Consider the following 18,865-nt stretch of genomic DNA (forward strand, 5'->3'; position numbering starts at 1 on the left):
AAGCAGGTTGTCTTCGGAGCTAAACCCCATTCATTTCCAGCTCCGTTGACCCCCTGCTTCCAGAGATACAGATCACCGCAAGGGCCACTACCAGGGTTCATGTATTGGTGGAGTTTCAAAGCACCAGCGCTCTGCGGACCAATAGGAAGCCGTAACGTCATCAGGTTCGGCTTCCTATTGGCCCATGTGACACAGGAGCTTTAAACTTTGCAGAGATACTGGTACACCCTTTGGGGGTCTGTATCTCGGGAAGCAGGGGGTCCCCGAAGCTGAAACTAATGGGGGATCAGCTCTGGAGTACCCCATCTTCAATAATATGTTTAAAAAAATGAGAAAATAAAAAACATCTTGTATTGCTCCTTTAAAATATTAAGGCTGATCTCAAGGCCAAGTCTATATACCGACTCTAAACTCTCAAATACTGGTGCAATTATTCCTCTTAATCATTTTTATGCAACCAATAAATTGAGGGCATGGGAAATTTATATGTGAAAAAAACCCCCACATGTTTTGACAAATATTTGTACATCTTTGTTCTCACTGTCTGATGATGTCTGCAAAAATCAGTCCCCTTCATCTCTTCCAGTACAGTGCATTTGCAATACCACTTCGAAATGATATTTTTGTGAATAATTTTGCATCGAAATCAACCGTCAAATAGCAGAAGAGCGTCTGTTCTGAAAAATGTCTTTCTGATGACTATAAAAATATCAGAAATTGTGAAGAATGAGTATTTGAAATGCCATACTGCCAAATTACAAAATGTGTCACATTATTCAGACCATCTTTGATACAGAATCTTTTTATGGAGAAGAAGTGTTTTGGCAAGACTATCTATGGCTAATTTAGAACCGTGACTGATGATTAAAAGAAATGCAAGTTCGTAGGTCTCTACTTAGTTTTTTAATTAAAAAAAAAAAAAGAAAAAAAAAACCACAAGCATAAAAATAGGTTTAGCAACTTGGCAGTATTTCAGGGAAATAAAGCACAAGTTTAAAAAACAATTGCATTATAGTAGGATCTACTGCATCAGAAAGCCAAAGCTCTTTCATTCAGATCCAGTAGAAATAAAAATGCATTCAAAAAAATGTTAACCAGAAACACCTTTCGAAAAAGAATCCCTCAAGTTAATCATGACTGAAATATAATATGTTGCTCAAGGAATTCTGAGACGGAAAACCCTAGGGTTGCCAGGTGTCCAGTATTAAACCAGACTGTCGTGTATTTGGACACACTGTCCAGTAATAAAGGAGAGGTAATACTTGACATGTATGTGTACCTCTCTGGACACACCTGACCGGTTTGGGGGGCCAGGGGATTTCCCAGAGCAGGGAGAGAGCAGGACCGTTGCTAGGGGGCTGGGCAGCATCCTCGATCCTGATTGGCTGCTGCTGGGAGCCTAGGGTTGGGGCCAAGGAGAGGAGGAAACAGCATGGAGTGGAGAGGGGCGAGTTTGCATGTGCGTCTCTCGAGTGTCACACCTTTCACCATTGTGTTATTATTTTTGGAGAAGCCACCTGGCAACACTTGATGAAACACTTCAGCCATTACATGGCCTTATAAGCCTTGGGCCTGATATCTTCAAGGCTTTCACTGCATAATTTCTAGATACATTGGGGAATGTACAAAGATGGGCAGTTTAATGTGATATTCAGTGGTTGGAAAGCACTGTGCAGAGCTATTAATAAAAACATGAATTTGTTATAGATTGTACACTATTTGCAATTACACAAACAGGCCAAAATTTGAAAAAAATATATATAGTAATTAAATAAAATTATTAGTGGAAAAAATGTTTTAAAATAATCGGATTCTGCTCCACTTCTAATTATTTGTCTACAGCAATTATTACCTTTCATTTGTATAATCGATTTTCTCAATACTGAATATTAGCAAATTAAAATTGGTCAGGGTTTCTTGTAAAGAGACAATAGAATTTAAATAATCCGTTGTTATTGGCTACAAAGCATTGCTGGTGTACTAGTATTATGTAATTCAAACAAATGGTTATGTTTCACAGCGTGGCAGTTTATTCGAGATCTGCAATGCTGTGAAGGAAAACGCATTGCCTCGTTCCTGATTCTTCTGCAAAAATCTCAAATGCTATGTTGTAAATAGTTTGCATAATAAATGACACCGGTGAATACTGGTATCCTACCATATGACAACTGCTCCCTGAATACAGGCATACCCCGCATTAACATACGGATTGGGACCGGAGCATGTATGTAAAGCGAAAATGTGCTTAAAGTGAAGCACTGCCTTTTTCCCACTTATCGATGCTTGTACTGCACTGCAATAGTTATATACGTGCATAACTGATGTAAATAACGCATTTGTAACAGGCTCTATAGTCTCCCCGCTTGTGCACAGCTTCGATACAGGTAGGGAGCCGGTATTGCTGTTCAGGACGTGCTGACAGGCGCATGCGTGAGCTGCCGTTTGCCTATTGAGCGAGATGTATTTACTCGCGAGTGTACTTAAAGTGAGTGTCCTTAAACCGGGGTATGCCTGTACTAAAGGGGCTTATTCAAGAAGTTCAGCACCAGAAAGCCTTTGCATTTGCAAAAGGATAGGACAACTACATTTGGCATTTCCACAGAGCACAAGAGATCCATGCCATGTGGTAGATTCCACTACTGAACCTTGTCTGAAAGCATCTGAGGTACAATACAGTATGTTATAGTTCTGATCAGTGTCTCCCCTTTGCTGGAATTCTTTACCCAGCGCTCAGACGTTCCACCCTTTCCCAGAATAAGCTACAATCATGTTTTAGTAATTTGATAACTGTATCATCTGCGAATTTGAAGACTGCTGGAAACAAGAGCACTTATAATCTTAAGTGCTTTTTCCTTACACTGAGTATTTTTGAAATCAACGTAGTGTAGGCACATGGAGGGAATTGTTCACAAAGCCACTGGCTAACATTCGGTAGAGACCAGTTATCAAAGAGGGTTGGGACTGGACAGTGTTCACCTTTTTAGTGCAGAAGTGGCTACAATTCTCTAACATGATCATTATGTAGGCACATTTAATGCCAAGGATATTTTCTGGCAAAAACAGTGAAATTATTATTTCATGGAGCAGTTTAAAAAAAACTGCCAAAGTGAATATTATATAAGAATATCCCACCACAATTTCTCAGCATGAAAAAGATTGTTCAAAATGCATATTTATTTTATAGCTCTTAAAGCTGCAATGTCGCCTATACAATTTTTATTTTAGCATTGGTTCCTGGGGATTCTTCAGAGCTGAACCACACTACCCGATTAACTGCTGGTGTTTTCCTCACCTTTTGGGAAATCAACATGGCTGCCAAATATTGCAGGTCCCATTGGCCAATAGGTAATAGCAACGTCCATGTTCAGCTCTATATTGGACAGTTATTTAAATGTCATTAAAACTGGAAATGTATCTCAAGAACCATGTTTCCAATGAGGCTAAAATAATGCAGCTCCAGAAGACAGACACCCCAGTAAAAAAACTTTTTAGAAATTTTGCAGTATTGCTGCTTTACTGATAAGTTCGTTCTAAAAACCATCTACAGTACTTTAACCTGGAAACCTATTTTAGAACAAAGCGACTTTACTGAGACACATAGTTCTACCAATCGCTTTGAACATAAAATGATAGTCCTTTTGACCACTAACAGGCTCTAGGATTGCCAGGTGTCCAGAATTGAACCGGACTGCCCTTTTTTTGGACACACTGTCCAGTAAAAAACGAGAGGTAATACTTGACGTGTGTGTATATCGGTATTACCTCTCTGGACATAGTGACCGGCTTGGGGTGCCGTGAGATTTCCCTGAGCAGGGAGAGAGCAGGGTTGTTGCTAGGGGGCTGGGCAGCTTCCTTCCTCCTGACTGGCTGCATTACCCAGCAGCGGCCAATCAGGAGGTGGTGTCAGGAGCCTGGGGGTGGGGCCAAGGAGAGGATTAAACAGCATGCGGAGAGGTGTGTGTGTGTGTGTGTATCTATATCTACACATCTTCACATCTATATATCTACATATAAAACAAAAGGGGACAGCGCGGGCTCCATAGTGTAAAATAGTACAGGTTTATTAATCACAAGCTAAAATCAAAAAACTCACAGAAATGAGATAGGACATGCGCATCAAACAAAAACACCAATGTAGATAGGGCGCTATCTACAAGCACCAGGTGTTTAGCTCATTGAGCTTTTTCTGGACTGGAAGGGAACTGTGGTGCTGCGGAACGAAAGGAGCGGGAGCTGTTCTAGCCGGGGGGCTGTTGAAGTGGACGCACATCACGCTGGAGTTACCCGGCGGATCAGTGAGAGATATACACGCTGCAGCCACAAGACTGCTGTTCCTGACCAACAGAATGACCATTGGTGTTTTTGTTTGATGAGCATGTCCTATCTCATTTCTGTGAGTTTTTTGATTTTAGCTCGTGATTAATAAACCTGTACTATTTTACACTATGGAGCCCGCGCTGTTCCCTTTTGTTTTATAGAAGAATCGTGGAAGGTGGTTGTTTCCTGTTGATAGCCGCTTGTGTGTTCCAGTGTTTTTTATTATCTTTTCAGGTTTATTTTATTTTATTTATTTGTTTGTTTGCATTTTTTGGCCTTATCCCTTGTGTTTTTTCCCAGTGTTACCCATTCCTATCCTCTTTCCTTGTTGTCATATATGTTGTTTGTTTAGGTTGAGTAATATTGTGTATAGTATCAGCTACTATACTTCTTTCTCATCCATATCCGTACCCCAGTTCCAATACCTATCAATAGGCGCTGTGATTTTATGTGTATATAGATATAGATATATATCTTATTATATATTTGTGAAAGCACTGTATGCCTGTCTGCATCTCCTGTGTTCCTAGGGGAAATCTCATTGGTCCCTTGGGCCGCCCGCCCCCGCACCTCTCATTGGCCTGAGGCGGAGTGACGACACACACACACACACACACACACCTCCCGCTCTCTTACCCGCCGGTCCCGGAGGCTCATCTCCTGCTCTCTTACCCGCCGGTCCCGGAGGCTCCGCCTCTTCCTCCCCGAACATCAGCCTCCAAGTCATCGTGACCCGCGCGCACCTCCTCCTCTCCCCGTGTCTCCCTATTTCCCGCGCTTTCACCCCCCCCCCCCGGCGCCGCTACAGTCAGCGGAGCGAGCGCCCGGGACACCCCCCATGGCTCTCAAGCGCGCGCCGCGCGCCCCCGCGCTCTCCTCCTCCCCGGGATGCCATGCGCGCACCTCCTCTCCCCGTGTCTCCCTGTTTACCGCGCTTTCACCCCCCCCCGGCGCCGCTACAGTCAGCGGGGGAGCGGAGCGAGCGCCCGGCACACCCCCCACAGCTCTCAATTGTGTGCACGCGCCGCGCCCCCGCGCTCTCCTCCTCCCCGGGATGCCGCTGTGTCCGCTCCCCGCACTCTCCGCACTGTGACCCGCCTCCTGTACTGGCTGCACGGGTTCCCACACCTGCAGCTCTCCCTGCGGCCGGGGGGCAGCGACCTCAACACCACGGACAGCGGCTACCGGCAGGTCAGTGCCACCCACGGCCTGTGTGCAGGGGGTGTGTAAGTGCCACGGCCTTTGTACAGGACGTGACTGGGTCTGTCCTTAGCCTGGTAGTGGGTGCAGCTCTGTCTGTGGGACAAGGTGAAGCCTGTGGCTGTGATGCCCCCGTGTCAGTGGGTGCAGCCTGTGGCTGTGAAGTTCCCTGTGTCAGTGGGTGCAGCCTGTGATGCCCCCGTGTCAGTGGGAGCCTGTGATGCCCCCCGCCCCTCCCTGCCCTTTGCCCCCTGCCCCTCCCTGCCCTTTGCCCCCCCCGCCCCTCCCTGCCCTTTGCCACCCCACCCCTCCCTGCCCTTTGCCCCCCCGCCCCTCCCTGCCCTTTGCCCCCCTGACCTTTGCCCTCCACGCCCCTTTCCCCCCCCGCCCTTCCACACCCCTCTCCCCCGCCCTTCCACGCCTCTCCCCCCCTTCCACGCCCCTCCCCCCCCGCCCTTCCACTCCATGCCCCCTGCCCTTCCACGCCGGGTATATCAGCTAGTATATATATATATATATATGTATGTCTCGAGAGCGGGTCGCACCTTTCACGATTGTGTCTGGTATTTTTGGAGAAGCCACATGGCAACCCTACTAACAGCACATACAAACTACTGTAAGTACATTATTGATTTAACAAAAAAATGCACTTCACAGCAACTATATATGGCTCCCGCCCTTGCTGTACAATGCTGAATTAAAGAAGATCAACCTCTAGGAACAGTTGCCAGTAAGAAGGCCTCACAGCCTCGTTGTTTTAACCATGTTCATGCAAATTATAGGCAATTGGCAACAATCTGTAGGTTTCCAGTTTGGTGTGTTTCTATTTACAGTACAAAATAATTAGAAATATGGCTTTAGTGAGAATGTTTCAACATTAGGCCTGTTATTTGTGCGGCTAATTTAAAATGAAATCCAAGTTCATACATTTATAACTTGACAGTGATATCAATATTCCATGTATGAAATAAAACTTAAAGCCAACTGAAAAACTAAGTATATCAGTGTTAGTACTTCATATGTAAATTCTGCTTTTTAACAAATCAAAGCCTATAGACCACTTTTGATTTGTGTAGGCATGGGGTGTTTATTTCACTAGTTTTCTCAGCAACATGCTGTTACCATAAAAAGGAACAGACTCAGCTGGGCTGCTCAGGCAATTCGTGTTATTCTTTCATGTTGAGGATATGCTGCTGGATAAGTCAGAGTACGTTCTAAGAGGAAAAGAGCCAGCACGTAATCAGAATACTTTGCACATTTAGAATCCAACGTAACATGCATCAAAATATGATTGCCGGTCAGTATTATGAAGAATTGGTCCATGATCGCCATGTACTCTATAGAGATGGGCGAATTTAGATCTGCTGCGGATCGGCCAGTTCCTTAGGCCTTTCGTGGATTTCAGTGGATCAATGTCAAAAGGGGCGATTCGTGGATTTAAAAAATATATATTATTACTAATACACTCTGTGGATTCCGCAATCCGTTGGCGGATTCTTAAGAATGGATTGCTGAATACACAGATTGGACTCTACAAATCCATGCACGGGTTGTATCCAATGGCGGATTTTGATAGATCCACGTGGATTGAAACCACCCAAATCCGTTTGCGGATTTTGCACTGCGAAACAGAGTTTGGTGGTAACATCAGTGAAAATCCGGGAAACGGCTTTGGGCAGATTTGCCCATCTCAAGGGCTCGTTAACCATATGGGGTTATTTGCAGCTCTTAATTAGACAACCAAGTTAATAGAAAGTCTTTCCATTTTCTTTGGGTGTTTGCAGTGTTTTTGCAAGCACCCGTCACTACCTAAGCACAGGGGAGGGTAATGTTTCAGTATGTTAATGCAATAAAGCAGCCATTCTAAACCAAAACAGTGATGGTTTCAAAACACCTGAGCCCTAACGAATGACCCCTAACGAATGATCCCTGCCATACCTGCACAAATGGTTTGTTATGAGGCGATGCTGGTGTCACTTGGATGTAAAAGTTATAGAATCAATTATACTTGGGATTGTGGCACAAAAATCGCAAAGAACGTATTATTTGGTGTGAATGGTTCCACATGATTTGAGAATGCACAAAATAGTATTAACAGCATAATCTGTATGGCACTGATTTCTATCACCGCTATCTCAATAAACTGCTTGTGCTACATTTTTTATCGGCAATATTCCAAGCTAACGAACTATAAAGAAAAAAAAAGTAGCCAGATACCATACAGTGCCAAAGAAAACGGAAAGTTTCCAACTATTCCTACCCAAGATATTCTATATCATTATATAGTGCAACATGTGCATTATAATTGTATAGAGATCCTCTGCATCATTATACGACACCGCATGTTCATTATCAGTGTATAAAATACTGAAACATTGTACTTGATGTAACAAATGGGGCTCATGTAATAGATAAGAAACCTGCATAAACTCACAGCCTAGCAGGCCAAATATTGTACAAGTCTTTCCGTAACCATTTGTGTAAAACGGCTTTCTATATGTGCAGTTCTTGTCATGCTCTGAACCTGCAAAGGTCACTGTTTAATTTGAGTGCACTTTTTTTTACCCTATCAGATGTTATTTAGGAATAAGTGTAAGCAGCTGGTACATGTAGCATTCAATAGCAACTGAAACATTTAGGACAAACCATTGTTGCACCAAACATACAATTTAAGGCACAATAACTCATCATTCAACACCAGTTTCAATTTTGAAAGGGAACTTCTTAAAGTGCTGAAGCAATCAATCTTCAACTAGGTACTTGAAGGGAAAAAAGAGAGAGGAAAGGACACAAGGCTCGGCACAGAGAATTAAGGCACTCCGTCCGACTGGAGCCAAGTATGCTTTGTGGCAGTTGACCAAGTACAGCCTAGACACTTGTCTAGGTCCTGCTCTTCCGATAAATTCGTATTAAAGACCAGTTATATTACAGAAAGGGGGATTAGCATTAGCATTTTGGACACACTTCAAAAAAAAATCCACACGTTTGTCAACAACCGAAGAAAGTTTTATAGTTACAGAAGACACGCTGCCTTCAATATTGGGACTGATCCTGTAAATCTATGAAAAAAAAAACAGTTTAATCTTTTTTTAACTGGAAATTTTCCTCTTACCAACAAGTTGATTAAATCTCATGCTAAGACCGTCTCTAAAACATCATTTATGTCAACACATTTTGTAGATGTAAAATAAATAACAAATAATTTGATCATTACGAATTACGCTAATCATTTATAACTCACCTCCTCTTTGTACCAACAGGGTAACTTCACTTCCCTTAGGGCAGTCGATAAGTAAATCCACAACTTGATTATGAGTAAGGGTCTGCACATTCTTCTTATTCACTTCTACTATGAGATCTCCTTCTTTGAGGCCACGGCATCTTGGGCTATCTACAATCTGCTTCACTCTCTGGCCGCCACCACCAGGACTATCTGCTATAGTAAAGCCAAAACCCATTGGTCCTTTTACTATATGTACAGTTATAAGTTCAGGTTGTGTTGCTATAGAGGATGCCAAGGAGACCGTATCATTAGGGTAACCATGGGAACCATTTGAATAAACGTCAGCAGGACTGTTAGACCTTGGCTCCTTTAAGTTATTGGCTTTTCTAGTTTTACTGCTGTTGCTTGATGGAGAGTTATAATTTTCTTGCCCGTTAACAATTATAGGGTCTTTATCCAAAATTGCCACAGATGTTACTAGACTTGTGTTGGGGTCATCTGGATCAAACGGAAGAGGATAACCTCGGCAAAGTTCAAGGTCCACATTTTCACCAATTGGAATAGACTGGAAGATCTTCACAACTTGAGCATGGGTGTATCCAAGGACACAAGTATCGTTCACACTAACAATAACATCTCCTATAAAAAATGTATGAAACAAGGAAATTAGTGTTGTTCAAAATCTTCAGTGCTTTGCAGATGAACAATTTGTGTGACTTTATACATCTGAAGAGCTAAAGGATGTCAGTCAATCAGTTATGCTACCAAATGCATGAATTTCAAATCCAATGTGAATGGTTTTGAGATATAATAAGTGTAGCCCATGTTATAGTTCGTGATATGGTAGAAAGTAACAGTGAGCAGTGAAATACACCTTTGTTTATTTAAATAACGCATTAAGAATATTTTTGGAACCTTCAAAATATTGAAACAAACCTCACTGCCCTATAGCCTTCCTGATAAACTCTACAAGGATCTCTCTACGGGGGGCAAGATTTCCTTTTGGCGTATAGCACAAGGGTGCAGTGTAGCTGCAGGGTGTGTAGAAGGAAAACCCATATGGAGTCCGTTTCATGGATGTGTCTGTGCTTGAGAAAAGGCGTTGTGTTCTTTAACGCTTGCACAGGCATTTTCATTATAGATTCAATTTGCAACAGCACTAAACAGGCTGACAGGCACCATTTTGCTGGAATCATGCATCCCTATGAGCTGACTTTTTCTGTGACCTTTTAAGGGTAGGAAGGTGTAACAGTCCATTTTATCCCCACATTTAAACAGTATATTGTAGAAGCGGTTTCTTAAAAGAGCAAGAAAAAGAAAGTTCCTGCATGTTTAATGTCCCCTCGCGATGGATGATGTGTATTGGCCCGCGGGACCTTTAAACCAGCATATTACAAGCTCAGCCAGGGCCGCTACCAGCATGACCAACAGAGCTACGTGTCTCAGAAAGCCGCGTGTGCCCAGAGCTGAAATGAACGCGGTTTAAGCTCCGGAGACCCCTCGGCTTTCCAGCCAATACCATATATATTGCTCAACCCCCTTATAACGCTGAGCATGAATCACATCGCGCTATAAGCGGATCGCGTTAGAAACAATGTACAATTGTATGCATTGTACAATAAAGTATTTAAGACACCAATAATCGTGTTGTAAAGTATTCATAAATACGAAAATTGGGAGCCATGCTTGCATCGCGGTATAAGCGGATTCGCGTTGTAACGGATCGCGTTATAATGGGGTTGAGCTGTACTAAAAAATAAAAAAAACACCTATGTGGAAATGCAACTTTAATGATCTAATCAGTAATATGGCACGGACAAAACAGCATGGCATCAAGAACAGTAAATATATATATTTTTTTACCAGTTTCCATTTTGCCATCTAAAGCCGCAGGCCCGTCCAGTACCAAACTCTTTATTTGCAGAAATTCATCCGGTTCATCACCTCCAACCACAGTGAAGCCAAATCCACGACTGCTTTTCCTCAGTTGTGTGTGAATGAATTTTCCTTTCAGTTCAGATGGATTCCTTGTGAAGAACGGTTTTACTACTACATAATAAAAAAAAAGAAAGTATATATGAAGACCAATTGTTATATTCGTGCAGAGGTCTTTAAATAACGGTCCATGTCACTAAATTCGGATAAAGAAACGCAAGAATTACCGTGCACAGGAGGGTCTCTTACTGGCTCCTTCTTTTTCGGAGTCAGGTTGTTTGGAAGCGCAATGGGTGGTGGGGCAATGGGTGGTGGGGCTATGGGTGGGTGTTGCGGGTGTTGCGGGTGTTGCGGGTGTTGCGGGTGTTGCGGGTGTTGCTCTCCAGTCCACTCTGTTTGGGGAAAAAAAAGGCTGCATCATAGTTTTCATGTTACTGAAGCAGCACAGAGCCATACCTGATCAGGTTAAATGGATAGGCTTTAAAGAACCGATGAGTAAATTAGAACATAATTTCTGCTTGCACAGCACTGAATTGTGGGCAATGCTGAAAATAAAAATGGTTGGTGCTCACTTTTTAGAAGAGTGGGTGTCCTGTGCATTAAATACTTTTCAGGACTACTGAAGCAAATAAGTGTGTGTGCACAATGCAATTCAATACAGGCAGTCCTCGGTTATCCGACACAATGCGTTACTCAAAATGGCGTTGGATAGCGAAACGTTGTAAAGCGAAACACGTTTTCCCATAGGAACACTGTTTAAATGAAAGGTTCCGTTTCTGAAGGCATTTTTAATGCTAAAATACACAAAATATTTTACGCAGACAATAAGATATGCAGCACACACAAATTATATAGTGCATATACTGTATTATATATATAATATAACATAATTTTTAATATAATATAAAAATATAATATATTATATAATATAATATATATATTATATACACAAACAACTTTGCAAAGCGTCGTAAGAGCGTTGGATAAGCCGTTTTGGCGCTGTAAAAATGAACATAGGTATGCATTGCATAGCGTTGGATAAGCCATTCGTTGTAAAACGAAGCGTTGTAAAACGAGGACTGCCTGTAATGTCATTATCACCATTGTTTTAGGCACTATATCCAATTACACATGCTTTAATTCACAGTTATATTATGATACTACATTTTGTGAGAATATTGCGGTGTCATTGTGCGCGCGCGCACACACACACACACACACACACACACACACACACAGCTATATGCTCACAAAATGCAATGTTATAATTTCCACTTACAGTCTGCATTATTTGGCTCAGGCTGCCCCCCTGTGGAAGTCTCTCCCATGTCAGACTCCCTCCCTGCATGAGGATGCCTTCAGAAAGTCACTTCAATGAAACCAGTCACTGATCCTTTGAAAGGTATCAGAATCGCAACAAAACCACACTGTGGCAGAGCTTAAAAATGCATTTCTGCAGTAAAATTCAACAGTATAGCCCGTGTTTAACAAGCCATGAAGCCATCTTCCTTTGGAAATATTTCAGATCCATTAAAGAAGGAACACCATTTTAAATCGGAGTGTATATGTAGGTAGATAATGTTCCTCGGTTTGACCTTAATTTTGACATGCAATGATTTGGGAATTGGTTACTGGATCCATGATAGGAGTCACGAAACCCACACCTGATATCGGGATGCATCAATGTATGTATCTATCCTCTTTGCATAAAAATACAAAAATAAATAAAAAATCAGCCACGTGATTTAAAACGCGGAGTCCCAGATCCATAAAAGGGTGTCTAGCGTTGTCATGCCTTTTACTCCCCAAGTAAAAGATTAACATCAAACGTATGAATTGGGATTCATGCTATGGCCATACATTCTAAGCAGAAACCTGTGTTACTTGTGCACTGTGTGATATATAAGGATCCTGGATTGATCCTGCTGGGGTTCTGAGTCACAGGAGGACAACTTGAGAAACATTCATTCCAGGCTGTATTATATTTTATATTTTTTATTTCAATATATATACGCCTTATTGAGATAGCGCCCGGGTATCTGTCCTAACCAGTATTACTTGTGCACTAACCTGCCGTTTGCTGCTGTACCAGCTGTTTCTTTTGTTTCGCTTCCAGAACAGGATTTTCATATTGCGTCTTCCGGTTTACGTGACTGATGGAGGAGATAGAACCACGTCAGCAAATAATAGAACTACTGAAGTTAATTTTATGTCAACATCGGACAACACCAAGAAGCGTATGTGCACCCAGAAAAGCAGCATCAGGACAGGACTTTTATAGCCGGGATTACATCAGTGATACAAAAATGGCACCATAGTTTCAACTTCTTGTGAGAATATCATATACACTTAATTTAAAATGTACAGATTTTTTCGTTGTTATTTTTTTTTTTTAAATTGGAATTATCAAAACAACTCCAAAAAACAAGAAATTCTGCACAATCTATTAACGTTTTTAGATATGTTTAACCTATCTTTAAAGCAGCATTCCCCCAGCTGTCATTTTGTAAAATGGTTTTTCGTTTTAATCATCTTACCTGAACCGGTCCCCCTTGGAGCTGCTCCTGGGGTCACGGCTCCAGGTCAAACAGAAAATGACTAAATAGCTTTCTATTGGTGACCCCCCACTGACATGTTTATAGTCCGGCTGCCATATATTAGCAGGGTTTGTTTTAATGTCAAAACCAGCACACAGAAAACGACAAATATCTGGAGAAACAGGGGGTCTTCGGACATCAGGGACAAGCTTCGGTTCAGACAAGATTTTTTTTTTAAATGTGTGTGTGGTGTGAGGGGGTGAACTACTGCTTTAAAATAATATATAAATAATATATAAATACATCAGCCATGTAATGGGGGCATTCAAGTTGCATACATCAATGCATTAGAGCTGTATGATCTGTACCATAGGATACAGTCAAATTAAAAAAACAAAAACAAAAAAAAAAAACTTACTCTACATAGTAGACTCCATATACTGGATCTTCAATTTTCTCCCATCCTGTAGGTAATTCTAATGATTGGAGAAAAGACAGTTTAGTGATGGGGCATGGAGACACTTATATGGCATGTTTTACTGTTTTGTAAAGACAGTAGACCAAGTTCAAAAATCAATTAAAATTTTTTTTTAAAAACATCGGGTTCATGCAGAATATTCTCAATTACTATAAAACCCATTGGTTAGCATTACGTTTTTAGCCAATGCCATTAGTACTGTCCAGAGGAAAACAGTAAATACTCTGCTCCAGCATCTCAAACAAGAGATCCCACATTACTAAACTTGCTCATTTATAGGTCTCCAAAATATGTTCAACCCCAATATAGATTACAAATAATGAAAGTACTGTCATGAGACTGAATATAGCCATGTAATTTCTACGTGTATTGCAATGCCATTCGATACATGCAGAAGAGCAATACAATAACATATTTAAATCAAATAGCCATGCTATATTAGTTTCCTTATAATAGAATGCATCAATAGAGAATTATTACATCCCATATACAGCTGAATTAGTGAGGCAGCCCATGTTTCATTTTATTTTGAATTGCTGAATCATTATATTAATAGTGAACTGTACATGCTCATTAATCATGATTATATACTAGAGATATGTAGCATGGTATTAACGGATTTAAATTTATAGTGCCATACGGGTACAAATGACTGCAGACTAAATGCTAGCAAAATACAAACCAATTACAACATGTTTTCATTCCTGTTTGGCTGAAGATCAAATATAAATTCAATTCACATACCTCCTATGTTCTTAGTTTTCAAAAGACAGAATACTTTTATTTGTACACTAGATTTAAAAAGCATTTGAATTCCCCAAGATACAAGCACTCAAATGCAAGCCAGTGCTATTGTTTAAAGCGGAATATCTTTGGAAAAGCTTCCTTTGAATATACAGTACACAGCATGAGTCACTTGCAGAAAATGAATGTGTTTGAAACAAAGAAACAAAACCCCATATGGACAGGGTAGTCAAAAAACGGTTTGATGAAGAATTTTTTAAATTTCATAATGATGGCTTACAGTATACAGTATTTTACTTTGAATCCACAGCTAACCAAATTCTGTACGTACAGTAGCCAGGCATAAATTATCTGTGGTTGATGGCAAGGCTTTGTTTCCAAATACTGTAAGTATTGGTGACTAATTTCAATTAAGTGACAATATTAGTGATGATTATTTGATTTGCTGGGAGAAGTAAGATCAGACAATTGTTGCCCTAATATTTACAGCTGCTAATCCCTTCTGCCTCCACATAATAGCAGTTACCCCCTAAGAAAGGTTATAGAAAGCCTCTGGGAATTTACTCTTTTTGCTTGGTACTGTATTTGAGAAGGTAATATATCAGTACACAATAGGACCTAAATCTTGAGAGGGAGCTTCTAATGTCCTATGGAGTTTCCGTGAGTATCCATAAAATTATCCCAAGTCAAGGGGTTAGTAGACGGAACAGACCATATACAATACTCAAGCTGTATAAATACTTGTGTAGTGTTCATAGAGTATCTCAGTCACCTGATGTTTTGATGAAGTTCTCCGGTAATATAGTCAGTGTACAGTGTACACTTGTGGATTCTAGAGGAAATGTAATAATTTACCATGTGCATTAAATGATGGTTTAAAACCTTAATACTGTACATTCATGACCACTCAATTACAGTTGGGGGAAGACTTACTGTAGCATACTAGTAATGCAGTATAGGGTAACTAATGATTGTGCCTATCATTTTCACTGACTTTGCTCATGTGCGTTTAAGGGTTTACAAGTTGTTCAGGTCAAATCCATCAGGAATGATACACAGCCAACCCATTAAAGAGGAATTTAAGATTAACTTGCCTTACTTAGTTAAGAGCCACAGTGTTTCAGGCAAAACTAGTAGAATGTTTAAACAAAGCACAATTGGGGGATACATAATATAGTCAGACCAAACATAGGTGGACTGGATGAATGGCAATTAGTAATTTCTAAGTCTGTATAGGTCTCTGAATAAATCAATTCAGCTATATCTAAAAGGGGTGGGGGGGGGGGAATCTTAGAATTCATTGGGAAACAACTCTTCATAAGATATTGCCTGTATTAAATGGTATTTGGCAAAATATTTTATTTATACGAAACTATGCCGCATACACAGCAAACTTTTAAATGTGGTGTCCACTATTCGGGTCAATCTTGCTGATTAATGCCCTGTCTTAACAGACAAAGCATAAGAATTTCTAATAATTTTCAAATGCTACTCTGGATCAATTGACCCCAAAAGGAACATGAAATTTGGATGCAGTTTCACTCCATAAGCTTCCATAGGCAGCTGTTACCTAATTTCTGGACATGTATACAATTGCGAGGACATTAGATTCTGCATAAAGTTCCCACTGAAAAGATAACATTTTTTTTGTATTTTACCATAATTTTATTTTCCTGGAAGTGCTTACCAATGGGTTAAGTTCCAACTACTACTGAGATACGGCAGAAAAAAATCCACCTGTGGAAGGCCATATAAATGGTCCGACCTTCCCTCCCCAGGTAGTCTTATGATAGAAAAGCTGAAACATAATATACCGTATGTATACACGTTAATATCGTACAAATGTTATTGGGTGGGAATTGGTGATTACTGCTATGGAAGGGATCTTCCAGGAAAATAAAATTATGATAAGAGCTAAAACAATTTTATTTTTTCCTGATAGTCCCCATGGCAGTGGTCACCAATACAGTACCTGAAAATAAAAGGGGGTGGAGGGGTTACAAATAAGTACCACCAACAAACTGAACACAAAGTTTCTTTATTAAGCAAAAACAATGGTCTGAAGGACTGTCCTGCCAAAGCCGGTGTCTGCCAAGGCATGTACATCTAACACAATAGTACTTTATAAAGGTGTGAATTGAAGTTCCCCTGCATAACTGCAGGAGAAGCTTCTGCCTTTTTATTTATTTTATTTATAAAATGTTTTACCCGGAAGTAATACATTGAGAGTTACCTCTCGTTTTCAAGTATGCCTGGGCATAGAGTTAAGATTAGTGGTGTACCGAGTACCCGGAATTACCTGTGAGAGCAGCAGGAATCCATAGCACAGCACAGCAGCAGGTAAGCAGTGTGAGCCGGGGAACCACGTGACCGGAGCAGGAGCGTTCCTATTGGACAGACGGCTGATAAATAGGAACGCTCCTGTTCCTGCTCAGGTCACATGGTTCCCCGGCTCACACTGCTATCTGCTGCTGTGCTGTGTAATGGATTCCTGCTGCTCCCACGGCAGCTGAATACACTTCTGATGCTGCCACCACCACAGAAACTTTTGCTGCTCTTCATAGATGTCGCTGCGGTCTTCCTCCACCCTGCAGGTAAGTGCAAACCGGGTACTCGGCCGGGTAGAACTATTGATTTTGGCCAGGTACCCGTTACCCGTTTTTTTTTTATACAACACTGCCCGGTACAACACTAGTTAGGATGACAAATAATAAATTGTTACAAATACAGTTACATAAGTAAACAGGGTATACATTATATACAACACATAGCATGCACAGTTAGAGATAATATATTATTGGCGTATGAAACAGTTACAGACCAGATTAAAATGTGAGACAGCCTTAGTTTTGAAAGAACTTAGACTGGTGGTGGCTGTGACAGTCTCCGGTAGATTGTTCCAGTATTGGGGTGCACGTTAAGAGGAGGAAAGGCCGGATACTTTGCTGAACCTTGGGACCATGAACAGCCTTTTGGAGTCAGATCTCAGATGATAAGTGCTGCATGTGGCAGGGGTGAGGAGCTTGTTCAGATAGATGGGTAGCTTGCCCAGAAAGTATTTGAAGGCATGCAATACCCGTTCCTTATCATTCAAAGGATTCAGACAAACTAAAGGCAAAATCAATTCTTGATTAAGATTGAAGGCTAATACCACCTTTGGTAAGAATTGCTGGACTCGTCTTGGGACGACCTTCCTGGTGAAATATCAGGAATGGCTCTTTTATGCCTCCCCAGGACATACTTGAAAACGATAGGTAACACTTATTTTATTTATAAAATGTTTTACCAGGAGATAATACATTATGGATAGCGCTTGAAACTCGCTAGTTCTACGTGCTGATGTTCCGCTATTCATAGCACCGTCTTAAGTGCTAAATCCATGTTTAAAATATGTTGAAGTAATTCAAAAAGGAGCGTCTGTCAGTGATTCCAGGACAATGGGTAAATACATTCCCAGGCCAAAATTGGAACCTTAAATAGTGGTTTAAATTTTCTTTAAGGCTTGAAAAACCCTCAATATGAGATCCACCATAGCCAATTGTTTTCCCAGTAATGCAGACAATGCCAATATTTGTACCTTCATGGAACGAACAGTGAGTCCTGCCTCCAATCCTTCCAGTAGAAATTCTAGAATTGCTGGAACAGGTGGATCCAAAAATGTTATATTCCGGCATTCACAGCAGTGAAAAGGCATTGCCAAATTCTTCAATGCACCGTAGATGTTGAAATCTTCCTTGCTGCCATCAAGGTCTGTATGAGTAACCCACCCCTGGTCTCGAGCAAGTTCCACTCAACCTCGAGGATGTCAAATTCCAGGATTCAAGATAGGGGTGTTGAACTGGGCCGTGGGACAGGAAACCTGAGAACACTGGTAATTGCCATGGTGTGTCTGTCACCATGTTGATAAATTGTGAAAACAAGTCTGTATGAGGCCAGTTTGGAACCATTGCAACAACCTCTGCCCCATCCGGCCTTATTTTCCGGAGTACCCTCGGTACAAGAAAAATTGAAGGAAAAATGTACCCCAGTTGACAGTTCCATTGGAAAGAGAGGGAGTCCTCATGGGCAGCTTTCGGGTGAAACTCGAAAATAATTTGTTTGTTTGAACCTTACCTTACCGCTGTTTGGTTGTCTGACGAAATGTTGAGGCTACTTCTTTCTATTTGTAATGAGAAGTGACTTATTGCCAGCATTATCGCTCTGAATTCCAGAACATTTGCTGGTACATTGTGACCCCTGGTAGGCCACTTTCCTTGACCTACATTGGTGCCGAGTTGGGCATCCCAACCTGTGCCACTTGCATCGGTTGTGAGCTTAAGCCAGATCTGTTCTTGTAGGGAACAACCTATTTCTAAGTTTATATCCTGTTCCCACCACACTAGGGATTCTTTCACCCTTTGTGGAAGCACACTTGGTTGGAGTGGATCTTTG

At 41.2% G+C, this 18,865-nt stretch overlaps 1 protein-coding gene across 9 annotated transcripts in view; it reads right to left on the reverse strand.

Moving 5' to 3' along the window:
- MAGI1 (membrane associated guanylate kinase, WW and PDZ domain containing 1) overlaps positions 1–18,865 on the reverse strand; it is a 379,816-nt gene that overhangs the window by 37,052 nt on the left and 323,899 nt on the right. For all 9 annotated transcript variants that reach the window (XM_075574262.1, XM_075574265.1, XM_075574268.1 and 6 more), the window contains 5 exons: positions 13,631–13,688; positions 12,746–12,828; positions 10,903–11,067; positions 10,604–10,789; positions 8,759–9,379 (listed from right to left, as the gene is read on the reverse strand). In XM_075574262.1, the coding sequence (XP_075430377.1) occupies positions 8,759–9,379; positions 10,604–10,789; positions 10,903–11,067; positions 12,746–12,828; positions 13,631–13,688 (1,113 nt within the window). The remainder of the gene's footprint in view (positions 1–8,758; positions 9,380–10,603; positions 10,790–10,902; positions 11,068–12,745; positions 12,829–13,630; positions 13,689–18,865) is intronic.

This window comes from Ascaphus truei, chromosome 17 (assembly GCF_040206685.1).
Source record: "Ascaphus truei isolate aAscTru1 chromosome 17, aAscTru1.hap1, whole genome shotgun sequence".
NCBI classification, from domain to species: domain Eukaryota; kingdom Metazoa; phylum Chordata; class Amphibia; order Anura; family Ascaphidae; genus Ascaphus; species Ascaphus truei.